General features: G+C 56.1%; 2 protein-coding genes across 9 annotated transcripts in view; one reads left to right on the forward strand and one right to left on the reverse strand.

Moving 5' to 3' along the window:
- Nucleotides 1-2,357: 2,357 nt before the first annotated feature.
- On the forward strand, nt 2,358-15,703 carry AMH (anti-Mullerian hormone). The gene is made up of 5 exons (XM_005283858.4): nt 2,358-3,221; nt 6,846-7,024; nt 10,050-10,173; nt 10,567-10,750; nt 12,134-15,703. Exons 1-5 carry the CDS (start codon nt 2,591-2,593, stop codon nt 13,047-13,049), a joined length of 2,034 nt encoding a protein of 677 aa, XP_005283915.2. The 5' UTR covers nt 2,358-2,590; the 3' UTR covers nt 13,050-15,703.
- JSRP1 (junctional sarcoplasmic reticulum protein 1) overlaps nt 15,616-17,680 on the reverse strand; it is a 60,303-nt gene continuing 58,238 nt past the window's right edge. For all 8 annotated transcript variants that reach the window (XM_042841451.2, XM_042841450.2, XM_024107934.3 and 5 more), the window contains exon 7: nt 15,616-17,441. In XM_042841451.2, coding sequence (XP_042697385.2) covers nt 16,887-17,441 — 555 coding nt within the window. In that variant the 3' untranslated portion in view covers nt 15,616-16,886. The remainder of the gene's footprint in view (nt 17,442-17,680) is intronic.

Raw genomic sequence — 17,680 nt, forward strand, 5'->3', positions numbered from 1 at the left:
TTTTCTGTATCTACGTCTGTTTCTTTGGATTAAGAATGTTGTCTGTATTTCCCCATTAGTAGCCTTAAAGGGCCCAAGAAAATAGGTAGATAGGAATATATTGTCAGCCTTGCTGTCCTTAGTGGTATATATTCAAAGTTATAATCCAATCATTGGGAAAATAAGTAGAATTCACAGGAAATCTCAACTATATAACTGAAGTAACCATGAATTAAATGTACTGAAGTAACATCAGCTCAGTCTCATGACACAGCACTTCTCCCAGTGTTGTTTTTGCTTAGCAAGGGAGTCCTAGCATTTGGGGACTGTTCCATGCTCTACATTGGCACTTAAGATCATCATCTCCCCCCCCCCCCCCCCCCCCCCCCCCCCCCCAAACACACACCCACACCCACGAAATCTTTTGTGGGATTCCATGACAGCTGACTTTTCCCTGGCTGTTTCACCCACTCCAGAATTCAAACTTGTACTGGCCTTCTGATGTGCATGTACAGTGTGGTCCAAATTCAGAGTTGGTCTGAGACCGTTCCGCTCCTGTTCACTTGAGTGCAGTTGCACTTGTTTTGCTAGGTTGGATCTGGCCATGTGTGTCTCAGCAGACTTTTGCTAGAAGTGGATTTTTGCCCTGTGGGCTGTCTCTTGCTGCATCTTGTATACCCAGTGCAGAAGGTTTCAGAGTAGCAGCCACGTTAGTCTGTATCCGCAAAAAGAACAGGAGTCCTTGTGGCACCTTAGAGACTAACACATTTATTTGAGCATCAGCTTTCGTGGGCTACAGAAGTGGGCTGTAGTCCACAAAAGCTTATGCTCAAATAAATTTGTTAGTATATAATAATAATAATTAATGGAGATATCCCATCTCCTAGAACTGGAAGGGACCTTGAAAGGTCATTGAGTCCAGCTCCCTGCCTTCACTAGCAGGACCATGTACTGATTTTTGCCCCAGATCCCCAAGTGGCCCCCTCAAGGATTGAACTCACAACCCTGGGTTTAGCAGGCCAATGCTCAAACCACTGAGCTATTCCTCCCCCCTTAGTCTCTAAAGTGCCACAAGTACTCCTGTTCCAGTGCAGAAGCTGTACAGTGATTCTGTTAGAGAACTTACATGGCTTGTGTCAGACAGCTGTGGGCAAGGTCAGTGTAAAATAGAATTTCGAAGTGGACAAAGCCACAAACCTATGTTTTTAAAATGAAAATTGTGTGATTTTTAACTTGTAGAACAATAGTAAGAGGGATTTCTCTTAAGATGAGCTGGTGCTCAGCTGGTACCCTGAAACCTGCATCTTAATAGACACAGATTCAAGCCACAAAGGCTATCAGGATGAAAAATCTTACCCTGAGATGGGTTGGAGGCTGTCACTTGTGAGTCTCTCAGTAGAAGAGAACTCCGCAAACAAGCCCTTTGGTCTATTCCCAGACTGTGGTCTCAGCTCTGCTGCAGATTGAGAGTCGTCGTGCTGTATCTAGCTCATGAGTATTGCACACAGACCTGTGGACCAACAGAAAGGTCTGGCTGTGTGTTGAACTTGGTTTTTGAAGACACAATTACCTTTTTAAAAAACCCGTGGGCATCAAATTTCCATGGAATAGATGTGGTGGCCAGCCTTAGCCGTTTGGTATCAGAGAAGGTAAAAAAAAAAAAAAAAAAAGTTGCCAGTAGTTGTTATGGCCCAGTGGGGACAGGCTATTACAGGATTGTTCCCTATGTTCTCTAATCCAGTCCAGTTTTTGTCTCAAGGTCTGAGGCTTCCATTACTTCCCTTGGGAGACCCCTTCCTGATGCTCCTGCAAAATGAAATATTTTAAGACCCAAGCACTGAGTTTTGGGAGGAGTTGGACCAGAACTCCGGGGGGAGGGATAGCTCAGTGGTTTGAGCATTGGCCTGCCAAACCCAGGGTTGTGCGTTCAGTCCTTGAGGGGGCCACCTAGGGATCTGGGGCAAAATCAGTATTTGGTCCTGCTACTGAAGACAGGGGGCTGGACTCAATGACCTTTCAGGGTCCCTTCCAGCTCTATGAGATAGAATGCGATCTTTATGAGGTGACTTCTCTAAACAGTTTGCAGAATGGAAGAGCTGATGCTCCCAGTAATCAAGGGAAGCTTCCCCGTAGAGAGATGATCAGTCTAAACCTACCTTCTCTCAGTTTCTTCCCATTTCCCCCTACTTATGCCCCTTCCATCCAGTCTAAGCAATTCTGACCTCCTGGATGTTTCAAGTTCTAAGAGAAATGTCTGCCAATCCCAGTGAAGATTCAAGCCGGACTGGCCTTCTTTCTCCACACCCTTCTTTAAAAACATCTTAAGTCAAGGACAAGCATCCCTACAAATAAGGTAAACAGCTTTAATTTTATAACATTTCCAAGCACTAGATGCAATGCCAAAAATAGAACAGAAAAACTCCTTTGAATCGGCCCTCCCTCCTTTATAGCACATTGGCCTCTGAATTTTTCTCAAGGGAGGTGTGTTGTGCATTGTCAACCCAAGGTCACTTTGTTTGAACGGGAGATGCAGTCCTCCCCTTACATAAGTGTTTCGAGGGATGCACTCGAGTAACTAGCCTCGGAGTTTAGAGCTGCTCAGAGCCGGAACATGAGGCCCGTGCTTGGAATGGCTTTGCAGTGCCTGCTGCTGCTCCTCCCCTCAATTGCTCTGCTAAGAAAAGGAGGTGTTGAGGGAGGACTTTCATCTGCTGAAGAACTGGAAATAACCTTTTCAAAGGAGTTGGGATTTGGAGAGGAGCGGAGAGAAAAGGAAGACAGGAGCATATATGAAGGAGCAGAACTCAACTTAATGGCATTGACGCCCAAGGCCACCACTGCTACTCGTCTCCTCTTGAAGAGTGACAAGCCAGGAGATGATGCCAAAGGAGCAAAATGCCCTCCGCTCATCCCTGAGGAGGCAGTTTTCCCAGTTCTGGGGTCAGATTCCAGCCTCCCCCCTTGGCCCATTGGTGGGCTGGAAGGGCCAGTGTGCACGGTGAAAATGGGCAGGAGGTACGGCTTGGGCAAGAACCACTTGGAAGTCGTGGGGGTCCTTACCAGCTATGAAAGCGATTTCCTCAAAGTGGTGAGACGTTCAAGCTGGGATCAAGGCCGGCTGGAGACCTTTGGGATCTGTCCTGCTGGGGAGGCCCATTCTGCTCTCCTGTCTCTGAAACACATCAGTGCCCACTTGGCTGACCCAGGGGAGAACAGGTTCCTTGTGCTGCATCTTGAAGAAGGTACGTGCTAAGAGACCCCTGACCTGACTGACGGGTTGAGAGAGATGCTCCGATACCATGTTGATACGCGTGGTATTACCCAGCAAATACTGCTTTGCACACCAAAGAGAGGGATTGATAGAAGATGAAATGGGGGAGGGAAGGGGAGTCCCACTCTGAGTAGAAATTACCTAATCAGTACAATAAACTTCCCATTTCTCTTTAGCCACCATCTGAATTGTGGTGATCACCTTGAGTGTGTCCCCCCATCCCTAACAACCTCCCATCCTCTGCTGTGACTTCCAGTGCTGCTGGGTTAATAGACTCCACCACTGCCCTTGTTCCTGGCCCTCAAGGGCCATCTCACTCGTTCCTCCAATATTTACGGTAAAATCCAAAGGACAGTTTAGACCATGCTCTCTTACTGGAGAAAAGGGGGGGGGAGAGAGGATATGTTCCTAAAGCTGGCAACAATGTTTTTGCCTGCTCTTAGCAGTGACCCAGTTCATAGGAGCTCTTCATACCCCAGCGGTGGGCCTGGCATAAAATCCTCGAGAGAGCCGATTGCTGAGAACAATTCACTCTTGTTCTTTCCCCAGTAGTGTTGATCTCCTGCGAAATGTCTCCAATCCTGTTCTTGAAGCATATCTCAGTCCTTGCTGCCAGGGTGAGTTTGCCTGTGTAAAAACCCTGCCGCTCTTCTTTTGCAGTACATGGCACGAGGACTCTTAAGCAGGCAAATGTGAATGGATCTGTCCAGGCTTAGCCCCCCTTCTTGCCCGGGGGGGGGGGGGGGGGGGGGGGGCTGTGAGGAAAAGGCAACATTGAGACTCTCCTAAATCAGTAAGGTTCTGTCTTTGGCCCTGTTCACCCTGGCAGCCACATCTGTCTGAGGGATCTCTTACCAGCAGCATTCTAGCATGGGCAAGGTTTTGACTATGCTAGTTAAAGTGGGTGCACTTTCTTCCCACTCCCCTACACCCAGCCAACAGCATATTTAAATATATAAGACTTAGTGCTGGCTTGGGGTGGTCAGGTTAGATGATCATAATGGGGGCCCTTCAGGTCTTGACATCGGTTTAGTCATATGCAGCTGCAATGTCGGTGTTCCCTCGCTTTGCTTCTCCAGGTCAGGGGTGGGATCATGTCCATGGATGAAAAGGGAATTCAGTCTCCAAGGCACGTCCATTTTTTCTGGCCTTTCTGCTGAGCCTGTCTGTACAGTGGTGGCCGGCTCAGAAGCTGGGTTTTGTTCCCTGGATACCTACCTGGCGTCCCTGAGCACCGAGCAGCTGTTGAAAACTCTGACTCGGGCTGGATTTGAACCAGCAACGCAGAGCTGAAGAGTGCTGTCCCTGGGCGGCAGTGCCTCAAGCTATCCAGTTCATCCTGAAGCATAGCTTTGTATTACTGTTCTCAGACAGAGAAATCTTGGGCGTACTTGGTGAGAGAAACCCAGGACAGTTGTATTTATTGTGTATGGCTCTGAATAATCTGAGTTCTGACCTGGGGAAGCTTCCCAGGGCCTGCAAAACAGCAGGCAGTTTTTGCTGTTAACCATTTTTTGTACTTTTTTAATGAAAACAAATTTACCCCTCCTTCTAGCACAATGGTGTCCCCTAAGCCTTCAGCCGTATTTTGCTGCATTATCACTTGCATTTGCTAGTTAGCACTAGTCATGTCACTTAATTAATGCAAAGGTAAAGGCGTTCTTGCAAAACCAGGTTTATGGAGGCTGTGCGGCTTGCTGGATTGAACAGACGCCTGGGAGTCAGGACCCGCTCCATTTAATCTTGGCTCTGATGCCTTTTCTAATACTCTGATCTCTCCAGGATCACCACACCCATCACCACTGTAGCCAAGCTCCTGGCTGGACTCAACATCACAAGTCACTTAGCCCACGTTGGTACCCAGCAACTGAGGTGCCCCAAATCAGTGGCTGTTTCTAAATGTTTTTGGTCTTAAATTCCCTCTGAAGCATCTGGCACCAGCACTGTAGGGAGACAGGATACTGGGGTAGATGAACCATTGGTCTGACCAGTATGACCGTTCTGATGTGGGTGTCACCCCTCCCACTCCAGCCCTCTGGTCCCTGCCTCTGAACAAGCTATAGCTTCTGAGGCAGGATGTGCATTTTGCCAGGACTGATTATCGTTAGGATGAGCAATTCACCTTGCTCTGTGGCTTGGAGATCTTTGAGTGCCTTCCCCATTACTGCTTCTCCTGCCGCCTCCTTTCTTGGAGCTTTCTAAATACTGTACGTAAATTAGCGGTGAGCCCCACAGGAATCAATGGTGGGGTCTCGTGCTCCTCTAAGAACAGCTTGTTACTGGAATAGCTTCTGCCAGAGAATGCATTTGTGATGTCTTCCAAGTGCTGTATCCCATCTCTTTGAAAGACATCCTGCTGTGACCGATTTCAGGAGGCCACACGCATACACACTTACCCCAGCGGCTGCTATGGGTGCGGAGAGCCATCTCTGGAGATCCGTTCACATTTGCCTGCTTAAGAGTCCTCGTGCCATGTACTGCAAAGGAGGAACGGCAGGGTTTTTACACAGGGGTCTATCTTAAAGTCAGACAGCAGGAGTGAGAGCCTGGAGAAACTAGAGCGGTCAGACTTTGAAAAGGGGGGAAGGTTTCAGGGTGCAGTGTGTGTGGGGGAGTCTTCTGCCCTCCGTTGGACGGAATCAGAACTGCGGTGCTAAACATGGCTTCCCTCTAAGGCAGTGGTCTCCAAAGGGGGGTGCGCAAGAGGATCCTTGGAGGTGCGCGGCAGGTGGAGTGCTTTTTTTTTTTTTTTTTTTTTTTTTTTTTTTGCTTTGCCAGTTCGGGTGGGAGTCTTTCCTCTTTTGCTTCGGCGCGGCAGGGGGTGCGTGCTCAAAATCTTTTTACTGATAGGGGTGTGCGATCAAAACAGTTTGGCGACCACTGCTCTAAGGGGCAAGGTCTGGGCTTTTGAAGCAGGAGGATCTGGATTCTTTCCTTAGTGCTACTGAGACATGCAGGCTGGACAGAGTGTGCCGCATTGGAGGGCATCCAGAGACACCGGGAAATGGCAGCTGGGGGCAATGTGTAGGAACAGCTGCGGTTTGTTAAAGTGGCAGCTGGCCTAATCTTGGCTTGGAACAAGGGCGGGGCAAAAATGGCCTGAAGTCCCGCTGTGGGCAGGGCAGCAGGAACAAATCCCTTCTAATGCCACCAGCAGACACGGGGCTGGGGTAGATCCCTGTGCCAGCCCTGACACCAAAGGAGCCCAGGAACTGGCAGTTCAGACAGGGATCTACTCAGCTCATTATCCTGGCACCAGCTGCTTCAGAGGAAGGTGCAATAATCCCAGCAGTGGCTGGTGATCTAGGATAACCTGCCTATAGGGGAAACTTCTTCTTCATCCCTGGCAGTTACCGATTGTCTCATGCCCTGCGACAGGAAGGTTTATAACTCTAATGGTTTTGTTTTCTAGCTAGTGCCAGTGTGAATTCCTCAGCCATTATCACGGTCTGCCTCATCCTTTTTTTGGTGTCCCTTGAAATGCTTGGCCTCTGACATCTTGTGTCCAGGAGTTCCACAGGTTAGCTGCATGCTACGGGGTATTTCCATTTACCCAGTGAGAGTCATGCTGTTTGTGTTGGCTTTTCTCTGGCAGTGAAGTGGGATGCTGAGACAAAGCTCAGGTTTAAGCTGGCTTTTCAAGAGGACGTGGGGCGGTCACTTGGAGAGCTCCAGTCTGCCTTGCTGGTGTTTTATCCTGGAAGCAGGGAAAGGAAGGGCAGCAAAGCAAGAGAGAAGCTCCTGGCAGCAGGAGAAGGGCTGCACCAGAAGCAGGTAAGCAGCTGCCCAAGGCTGGCTTTCTTTATCTGTTCCCAACTGCTATGCGCAGAGCCGGCACAGCTGAGCAGTGGCAGGGCATGCTCCCTCCCTCCCCCCGCCCAACGTGCCTTGTCCTAGATCACTAACAGGGCTCGGTCTCCATGGCCCAGTCCATCCTTAGCCCCCTCTGCTGCTAGCAAGGAGCATGGGCCATGATGGGGTTTTTTTGCAGCATAGGTCCCCACACTAGGAGCTGGATTGGGACTGGCACAGGCTACCAACCAAGTAAGCACGTTGCTTTAGGTTGCATAGATCACCTTGCACCATAACTTTGTGCCATGATACTGGTGCCCATCCCTCCACCACCTCCTCCATGGATTCTCTTGGAGTCCCTGATGTAGGTGGAGATTTGCTGTGTCCCTGGTATTCCTGTAGGTGGCGCTCTTATCCCATGATCCAAACGGAGTACTGTGGGAAAGACAAAGGGGACAGGGATCTCTGTGTGCAGCCAGAACTTCCCAGGCTCCTTGGTGAGGCAGGCAGAGAGCTCTCCGCTTCCGTGGGGGGGTTTGCTCACTACCAATTCATCACCCAGTCAAATGACAGCGCCACTCACCTGCCAGCACTCCCATGCTCCAACCTCTCTAGCATGGGCGTACCAGGCTGTGTCCAGCAAGGGAGAGGCGGGGTTACTCCTGGGAAGGGTGGCTCCCCGGCTGAGGCATCCCATGTAACCAGGCAGCAGGGGCAGATGCACCAACCCTGCTTGCCTGCTGCGCTCTCTGTCTCCATATGAATCCACTGATAAAAATGCATCAAGTTGCCTGAGCTGCGAGTGGCTCTACTCTGAGGGGCGACTGTAAAAATGGCCCCGGGGGGCTCTGTCTATATTGGCTGTTGGGGATTGCAGCTCAAATGTGCTCACTTCACACGGGGCGTGCGGGGTCACTGAACTCGTAACGACAGCCCTGGCTGGGTCATCAGTAAGGAATAAAACTAGCGCCTCTGTCTAAATGCATGAGCTAAAGGACCAGTTCTGCTGGCTGAAGCCAACTCGTAACTGTGTGTACGTGTTGTCCCCACTGAAGGGGGGCACAGAGCCACGCTGTTAGCCGGCGTTACACCTGTGGACTCTAGCTGGGCCGAGTCCCAGAGCACGGGATTCTGGTGCTAAAAGCAGCCGTGTAGACGTTCAGGCTCTGAAGCCAGGGGGGTCAGTGGGCTTCAGAGCCCAAGCTCCGGCCTGAGTCACAACGTCTACGCCACTGCTTTTCGTGCCGGACTCGGAGCGTGAACCCTGCACGCTGGCGGCTGTAGAATTGGGCTCAGACTCACGGCTGCGGGCTGCCATTTGCAGTGTAGGGGTACCCCGAGAATGACTCTTTCCCTCTCTCACCTGCGCTAAGAGTCTGTGGGCCAGATTCTGCCCTCGGCGCCAACGGGGTGGGACAGGAGAAACCCAAGGCTAAATTTGGCCGTGCAAGGGGAATCTCGGACAGTTCCATGGGTGATGCCCATGAAGGACTAGACTCCAGTGCCCTCTTCTGGAGCTGGACTGGCCTTGCAGCGCTAACAGGAACAGACTCTGGTGTCTTCTACAGCTGGGCCGATTGGGATGGGCTCCGATACACACATGGGGCAGAGCTGTTGAATAAGGATGAGGCTGGATTTTCAAGAGCTCACCTGCCATGTGGGCACTAAAATAAGCGGCCAGATTTTTCAAGTGCTTTCCACCAAGCAGTTCTGCAGCAGAAGGGCGTGACTGGGGGCAGTGCCCCCTCCAGGCACACCTTTGCCATTTCACTTTTTTCACAGGACCCACCCCTGTGAATATTAACCCCCCTACCCTGGCCGCCTTCTCTCTCAGCACGGCTGCTCCCTGAACGTCCAGGATTTGCTGACGTCGCTGACGCAAACGAGGCGGTCACAGCTGATCCCACTGCAGGAGAGTGAGCCGTGTGCATCTGCTGGCTTTCAGCTCCCCCGGGGAGGGCACAGCCAGCTGGGTAGATCTGCTCTGCACACGTGAACGGAGCGTGTTTGAGGCTGAACCACTGAGAGGAAATAAATACAGACGCTGCTAATGGCGTTCAGACGTGTCCAGCCAAATCTCCCTTGGGACATGCTGGAGCACTGGTCAGGCGCCTCTGGACGAGATCTGCCACCCAGTCGGCTGCACAGGGAGAATCCCAGGCAGCTTAGAAGCTCCTTGCTGCTTTAAATCTGAACTTACCACCAAGCCCCGGGCTAGGTGGGCTCCGTGTCAGCGTTGCCAGCATGGCAGGGTTGGGGGCACGCCCCCGACCCTCCAGCACTAGGGTGAAATCATCTCAGGTCAGCAGGGGCTGGAAGCTGCCTCCCAGCTGTTCTGTGGCTGGTGTGGAGTGAGCATGCCGGGTCTCGGGTTTTCTGCCTGCTCGGGGCAGCCCTGTCAGCTCCTTGTTGGCAGTCACAGTGAAAGGGCCAAGGGCTGAGTGGGCCATGAGCACTAAGCGCCACTCCCAGCCTGAGAGGGGAGGAGCAGGGGGAAAGATGCCGTGGCCACTGCTCCAGACTCTGGCCCTTTCCTTTTCCAGCATCTCCCAGTGCTGAAGAGATGGAGCCCCCCTCGCCCTGTTCCCCGGGGGCATGGCCCTGCCTGCCCTCTCTGATCCCTGCAGCCCTGGGAGCAGCTCAGCGGATGTGCTGAGAAGCCTGTAACAGCCAGGAACAGATTATAATGCTGCGTCAGTGTGTAGATCCCTGAAGGAAATAATCAGAGCTGCCTTTGTCGCCAGCAAGGCCTCTGGTTTGCAGGCAGGGGGAGATCCAGACCAGACGGCCGTTCCCCTCAGCTCCCTAACAGTCAGTTACCTCCGATTTATATTCCTTCATGCTCAGCTTCGTAGGCCTCTGAGGCCGGTCCCCTGGCTACAGTCTGGGCCTGCTGAGCTCTTGTCCCACCGTATGGGGTGGGACGGGTTCGTGTGCAAAGGGTCGCCCCCGTCGCCCACCCCTTCTGCTCCTTCCCGCCTCACCCGGGGCTCTGCTCTCTCTGCAGGCTCTCTGCCTCTCCAGGGACACCCGGTACCTGCTGCTCGGGGCCTCGGTGACGTCTGCCATCCGCTCACACAGGCAGCTCAGCTTCGACGTTTCCTTGGCAATCAGGCGTCCCAGTGATGGAGGTACGAGGGGGCGCCCCCGGGCAGCTGAGAGTTCTCCGATGGCTGGGGGGCCCGGAGCCCATTGGGGTCTCAAGCATCAGTGGGGGGAGGCATGATGGCAGAGGTAGCTCCCGCTGATTGGCTGCTGTACGCAAACACAGAGGGGTTATCCGCGTAGGCAGTACAGCCTAGGGGTTAGTGCGGGGCAGTGGCAGCCCACACTCCTGGGTTCTATCCGGGGCTCTGGGGGACCTTTTGAAAGCCCCATCATTTTCATCCCCCGCTGTAGCGTGAGGACAACTGTGGGCTCCACCCCAGGGGCTGGGTGGGTGTCTGGGGAGGGCACCAAGCCCCTTAGTGGGAGGGGGCGTCCTGTTGCTTTCTCCCTTCTCCAACCTCTCCGCTCCCTGCCAGGCTCCCTCCTGCCCCCCCTGGAGGCTCAGCAACTGCTCTTCGGCGCTGACGAGAAGTGTTTCACCAGGATGACCCCGGCCTTGCTCTTGCTGGTGAAGCCGCGGTGCGAGGAAGACGCCCTGTCCCCCTCTTCCTTCCTCTCAGTGGGCGGCGTGGTGGAGACGGTCCCTTACCCACAGCCCAGGTGTGCAGGCTTTCAGGATGGAAACAGGGAGCGCCCGCCATTCCAGCTGGGGAGACCCCCAGTCACCTGCCGTCAGCTCTGAGCAGCTCAGCCTGCCCTAGCCCCCCTGCTTTGCCCATGGGGTTAGAACGGACAGGCCGAGTGTCTGGGGTCAGAGCAGCGCCGGTGCTGGGCATGGGGGGACAGTGTCCCAGCAGACTGGTCCTTTCTGGGCTGTTCTCCAGGTCCAGGGCTCTGCATGGGCTGGCTTCTTTGGGGGCAGCCCAGTCACATGTCGAGGGCACTTCTGAAGATGGGGGGGAGGCAGGGGCTGGTGGCTTGGGGAAGGGGCTGCCCCCAGGTCTGAGTGCCGCATGTTCCCCTCTGAGGGCCATGTGAAATGAGTTGGGTGGTTCTCAGTCTTGTTCTTAGGAGACAGGTGCCCACGTGGCAACCTCTGCTCCAGCTTGTCACTGCTCCAGCTTGTCACTGCTCCAGCGCAGAGTCCCAGGGGACAGCGAGCCCCGCAGACGGACAATGGCAGGAGGCATTGGTAGGCCAGGATGGGATGCTCGTGCGGCTGCACCTGCTCTGTGGCTAGGGCCCTCTTTGCTCTGGTGGCTGCCAGCTGGGCACCATTTGCCAGCACTGAGCTCCCTGTGGGGCACGAAGAAAGCCCCTCGGGCTCCAGCCCCACAGCATTCCTGGGTTGGGAGCCCGTTCCAGTACAGAGCCCAGCAGGGGGCACTGGGGTGCTAGGAGACTGGGTCAGGCAGAATGCGCTCTGCAGTGCCCTGCTAATGTCCTACGGCAGGAGTGGGGCAGGGAGTGCCAGGCCCTGCGGGCGGGGCCTTGTCCCAAGTGTGTGGGGGGAAGGCCCTGTGCCCCATGGGGGGGATGGGCCCCATGGGGGAGGGGAAGGCCCTGTGCCCATTGTGGGGGTGGGGGCTGTGCCCCATGGAGGGGGGGGATGGGCCCCATGGGGGGGGGGAACCCCTGTGCCCATCGTGGGGGGGGGGAGAATCTGGGCCCCGTGGGGGAGGGGAAGGCCATGTGTCCATGGGGGGGGGAACTGGGCCCCATGGGGGAGGGGAAGGCCCTGTGCCCATTGTGGGGGCGGGGGCTGTGCCCCATGGAAGGGGGGACGGCCCTTTGCCCATTGGGGGGATGGGCCCCATGGGGGGGAACCCCTATGCCCATTGTGTGTGGGGGGGAAAATCTGGGCCCCATGGGGGAGGGGAAGGCCATGTGTCCATGGGGGGGGGATCTGGGCCCCATGGGGGAGGGGAAGGCCATGTGTCCATGGGGGATCTGGGCCCCATGGGGGAGGGGGAACCCCCAGGCCTGTGGTTGGGCCCGTCGCATAAAGGACCCTTTGTGACCCGGTCTGTGTCTCCCTGGCAGCTCGCCCCCTGGTGGCAAGGCCGAGGAGCCGGCCTCTAATGCGGCTGCTGGCCAGGCCAATGCTTCATCCCCAGCGCCCGGCAGCCATGACCAGTTCCTAGGCAGCCTGACCAGGTTCGTCAGCCGGGTCCTGAGCCCCTCGGGGGAGCCGCCTGCTGCCTCCAGCCTCCACCACTGGCTGGACTTCAAGACGATGGAGACGCTTCCTCACCGGCTGCTCAACCTGTCGGAGCAGGCAGCCCTGGAGCGGCTGGTGCAGTCGGACGAGCCCCTGGTGCTCCTGTTCCCCCAGAACAGCCAGGCGCTGCTGGAGCAGCAGTTCGGGCACTGGCGGCTGGAGGGGACACTGCTGCAGAGGCTGCTGGAGAAGCTCCAGGCTGTCATCCAGGAGCTGAGGGAGATCCCAGCCTTTCAAGCCAACGTGGACCTCTTCCAGCACCTCCTGGCCTTCTGCTATTACCCCCTGGGGTCGGGCGGCAGCGACCCCACGGAGCTGCCCCGTGGCCACCGGAAGCTGCGCACGCTGCTGCTGCTCAAAGCCCTGCAGACGGTGCGCGCCCACTGGCAGGAGAAGAGGAAGGTGTCCCGGCAGAACCGCAGCGCTGGGTCCCAAGCCTATTGCCGGCTGCAGGAGCTGACGATCAACCTCCGCTACGATTTCATCATCGTCCCTGTGGAATACACTGCCAACAACTGCGAGGGCCCCTGCCGCCGCCCGCTCTCTACCCGCAGCCCCGGCTACTCCTCCCACACGGTGCTGCTGCTGGAAATGCAGGCACGGGGCACACCCCTCCGGCGCAGCCCCTGCTGTGTGCCCGTCAAATACTCCAGCCAGGACGTCATCCTCTTCACCGGGGAGGGCTTGCAGGTCACGACGTACCCCGAAATGGTGGTAGAGGAGTGCGGCTGTCGGTAGAGATGCCCGGCCTGTCCCGTCTCTCCCTGGCGTCCTTTGGCCTTCAGAGCTTGGAGGGAGGCGACTGAGCTGAGGCCGTGGCCTGGGCTGTTGGTTCCACAGCTGCCTTTCCCCTGCAATACTGGCTCGTTGTTTCCCCCTGGCCCTGGTAGGTTTATGGGCCCGTCACGCTCCGGGAAGCTGATGGCAGCCCCAGGTGCATCTGCCCCCCAATGGCAGCAGAGCGCTGGGGCAGCGCAAGTGACGCGTTCCTGGAGCTTAGAGGGCAGCAATAGGCCAAATCTGACCCCCACCCGCTCCAGCTTTGTTAGAGGTGGGATGTGGAGGGGCCGTGATGGGCAGCAGAACCCCGGCCCCTTCCTGCCTGATTCTTGTATGTGCAGCTATTTCTCAATATCGTCTGGTTTCATTTCTCACCGTTTCGTGCTGAGGGTGATGGGGGCGGGGGAGGGGGCGTCTTGGGGGAAAATCTGTAACGGGGGAGGGGGAGTCTGTCTGCAGACAGGAGATTGATGGAAACATGCTAGTGCCACTGAGGGATGCCATGGGCTAGGTCAGGTGCTGGGCTTCACACACCAGCCACTTCAAATCCTGTGGGAGCTGAGAGCCAGCACTAGGGTGGGGGTCCTGGGCTGGCAGAGCAGGGGCCGTGTAGCGCAGGCCAGAGGCGATCGGGCTGGTGGAGCACGGGGTGCTGCAGAGCAGGTGTGTGGTGCGTTGGGGGGGCTGGCAGAGCAGGGGGTGCTGCATGGCAGGGCTGGGGATCAGGCTGGTGTGGCAGGGGTGCTGCAGGCCAGCCACGAGGGGCATGGCATTGCTGTGGGCGAAGCTTGCCTAGCCTCTCAGTTCAACTCCAAATCCACCCCAACGTTTGTGCGGTTGAAGAAGGGGCAGGAGGGTGCAATCAGGGGTCGTGACTGCCCTCTTCTGGCAGGGTGCTGTAGGGGCAACTAACTCAGCCCCACGTGGAGGGAGCACGCTGTGGCTCTTTAGAGCAGTGATTCTCAGCCCGCCGGCCACTTGCAGCCCAATCAGCACCCGGCTGCAGCCCATGTGCCATCCTCAGGGCCATACGGGGAGCACGTATCTTGTGTGGCTGCAGCCCATAGAACCCCAGAAAGCCGCGTGTGCTGCCCACAATGGGAAATCGGTTGAGAACCAGTGCTTTGGAGCAATGCTTTGGGCAGGCGGCTCCTCGAGAGCGGAGCGAGAGAAGGGAAGATCTGCTCACCAGGGCTTTGGGGACCCTCCCTCACTTATCACAGGGGTGGTGGGCACACCCCCTCCCCAGCCCAGCCAGGGCTTTGCTGGGGTGCAGCTCACAGTCAGCCCCTTGGTGCAGAATCCCCGAGTGACCCGGAGCTTGTGCAGCTCCATGGACGCTGGTAGGGAGCGCTGGTTACAGGCCTCTGCCATGCACAGGGTTACCATACGTCCGGTTTTTCCCGGACATGTCCAGCTTTTCGGCAATCAAACCCCCGTCCGGGGGGAATTGCCAAAAAGCCGAACATGTCCGGGAAAATGCCGGCCGGGCACTTCCCCTCCCGGGCTCCGGCGGTGCAGGGTCCGGAGGCATGGGGGCTGCCCGAAGCCGGTAGCACTCGGGCAGCTCGGCTCTTAAACAGAGCCGAAGAGTCAGGGGAGGAGCAGAGCCTCCGTCTGCGCCTCCCCGACTCTTCGGCTCTGTTTAAGAGCCGAGCGCTACGGGCTTTGGGCAGCCCCCATGCCTCCGGACCCTGCGCCGCCGGAGCCCGGGAGGGGAAGTGCCCAGCTGGGGGCGCAGGGTCCGGAGGCATAGGGGCTGCCCGAAGCCCGAGCGCTACCGGCTTCATGGTTTGCTGGGCAGCCTCCAGACCCTGCGCCCCCGGCTGGGCGCTTCCGCTCCCGGGCTCCAGCTGCGCTGGGGAAGCGCTGGCCGGGGGCGCAGGGTCTGGGGGCTGCCCGGCAAACCGTGAAGCCGGTAGCGCTCGGGCAGCCCTTTTCGTATGGCTGGGAGTGGGAGGGAGGAGGGGGTGGAGTTAGGGCAGAGTTAGGGCGGAGTTGGGGTGGGGCTGGGGGTGGGAAAGGGGCGGGGCAATGGCCCCGTGGAGGGTCCTCTTTTTTAATTTGTTAAAGATGGTAACCCTAGCCACGCACCTAGTGCTCTGCTGTTTCTGTTTGCTGCGGGAGGGGCGCACCCCCTGCTATGCCAGCGCTGGGCCCCTCTTGCAGCTCTGCGATGCAGCTCCATCCCCCTCCCTTGCTGCAGGCCCTGGCTATTCACAAAGCCCCTAGGCCTGACGTGCAGCCCCCTCTGCTGTATCAGTCTAGCATGAATCTTGGGCAGCCGCTGCCACCTCATGCCACAGAACGGTAACTCCAACCCGAGGGAGGACGCTGGCAAAGTCCCACGGCCAGTGACTCCCAGGGGAGCAGGCCTGGGCTCATCGTGTCAGGTTAACGTTGGCAGCTTTGGTTTTTAATCGTTCAGCTGTGACTGAACGGCTGCAGTTTTGTCTCCTGGTGGATGGGGCTGTTTCCATCCAGTGCGAAGATTCACCCAAACTGATATAAACCTTGACCCAGATTTGTTTTTGAAACCATTCAATTTAATACATTGTTAAAAAGGACATTTTTGCTAACTCAGTAGAGGTCAGAATAAACTATTTACCTCAGCTGTTTGGGGCTGCAATGTTTCTTCTGTTCTTACTAAAGCATTGAAATATAGCGCACTTTGCTTGTGTTTCTAGACATTCAAACTGCCACTGAACGGGGCCGCACAGGAAAATAGGGGGTTGTGCCTTTTTTGCTCCTGTCTTAGAAGGAAAACTAGAAGGTTTCCCCCACCCCAGCACCCATCTGCTTGGCTTTGCCATTAGACCTTCAGCTTTCCTCAAAGTCTCTAGGGATGACTGGAAAATGAGTAGGATTGTAGCATCGTGGGCACCATGGAGGTCTGAAACCTGAATCATTGGCAGGGAATGGGATTTCTATTCAGGCTGTTAGAACCTTTGTCTTTTGGTTTGGTTTTGTTAACACCAATTTAATTCAGATGTCTGACAAACAGTTGAGAGAAAAGCTTTCCAGGTGAAAAACTGACATCTGTGGACCCTGAGAGAGCTCTTTGTACATGCAAAACCCCCAGAGAGTCCTCCAGCAATACCTGGACAGTCTGATTATTTGTAAGGTCAAAAAACAAGCAGAAAAATATTTCTGGTGGGGCTGGGGGACCTCTCATGAAGCAAGAAAGGACAAACTCATCCCCCCCTTTTCAGCTCTCCTTTAAGCATCGAATTCCGGGGAGTCCAAATTTGCACCTAAGGCCCATGACAGACTGGCTGCGCTCCCACTCCAGCAGTGATACACAGCACTGATGCAGGGATCTCAAAGCTTCTCACCTGCACTCACAGCAACCTCTGGGCCATAGAGAAGTATCATCATCCCCATTTTACAGCTGGGGAAACACAAGGCACAAAGAAGTGACATGACTTGCCCAGCCCCACCCAGCAAGTCAGTGGTAGAGCTGGGACCAGAACTCAGATCTCCCACCGCCCAGTCTGTGGCTCTAAGCACACAACCACGCTGCTTCTCTGTAACCACAGGCGGGGTTATCAATGGCAGGTGTGTGTAATTCCTGGGGGACTCAGCAAACAAGCGATGTCTATGGAGGAGAAAACAATGGCCAGCAAATCTCTCACGTGAGCGCGGCTCTTGGGGATGAAAGGAAAGGCTGGTGCTGGGCTGATTACGTGCTGCCTTCAGGCTGGAGCCTTGGAGGGCAGGGAATTTGGGTGCCCCCAGATTTAGTGTTGTTCAACCCCATTGCTCAAGAATATTCAGACGCGAGGGGGCAGGTTCTCAGTCATGCCTCTTGCCTTCCTTGAACTTGTGCTGCTCCCATGGCTTCCGGCCCTTGTGCTGCTTAGAGTCCCGCTTCCCGCTTTCGTCATGCCGGTGCTCCTTGCGGCTTGGCCCTTGGGATGGTAAGTCGGGCTTGGGGTGGCGGCCCTTCCCCTCGTCCCGCCTGGGCCACTCCCCCCGCTCCTTCCCCTCCCTCCGCTTGCCCTCCTTCCCCTCCCCACGGGCTCTCTTGCTGCTGCGCTGCTGCCCCTCTTCCTCCTCCTCCTCCTCCTCCTCAGAGCCTGCTGGGGGCGCCCTGTGTATTTTGCTGGCCTGGTCCTCGGGGGGCCTGTCCTTGGGCTTCATCTCCTTCTTGACACCTCTCTCCAGCTGAGCCTCCACACTCTCTCTGGGCTTCTCTAGCTCCTTCTCCAGCGCGCTCGGCTTCTGGCCCCTTCGCGGCTCTGCCCTGCCTGGGGAGTCCTGCTGCATTGCTTCCACCTTGGCTTCAGGAGCGTCTGCTTCTTCCGGCTCCAACCAGCTCAACCAGCTCTTGAAAAACCACAGCTCTCCCTGCAGGGGACAGCAGCGCAAGGCAACGGGCCCGCTCTTACCACCGGGTCCAGGGCCAGCCCAGGGCGCCAAGACTCTCGTCTGTCTGTCCGGCCATTGCCAGGACAGCTGGCGCGAACTCCATCTTTAAAGAAGACACAAGCAGTTCCGTGCAGGACCCTGCCTCATTCCCTCCTGTTTACAGAGAGCCTTGGCCCTGCTCTGGCGTGGCATGTGACCTACCAAGCTGGTCTGTGGCC

This window comes from Chrysemys picta, chromosome 25 (assembly GCF_011386835.1).
Source record: "Chrysemys picta bellii isolate R12L10 chromosome 25, ASM1138683v2, whole genome shotgun sequence".
In the NCBI taxonomy this organism is placed as follows: domain Eukaryota; kingdom Metazoa; phylum Chordata; order Testudines; family Emydidae; genus Chrysemys; species Chrysemys picta.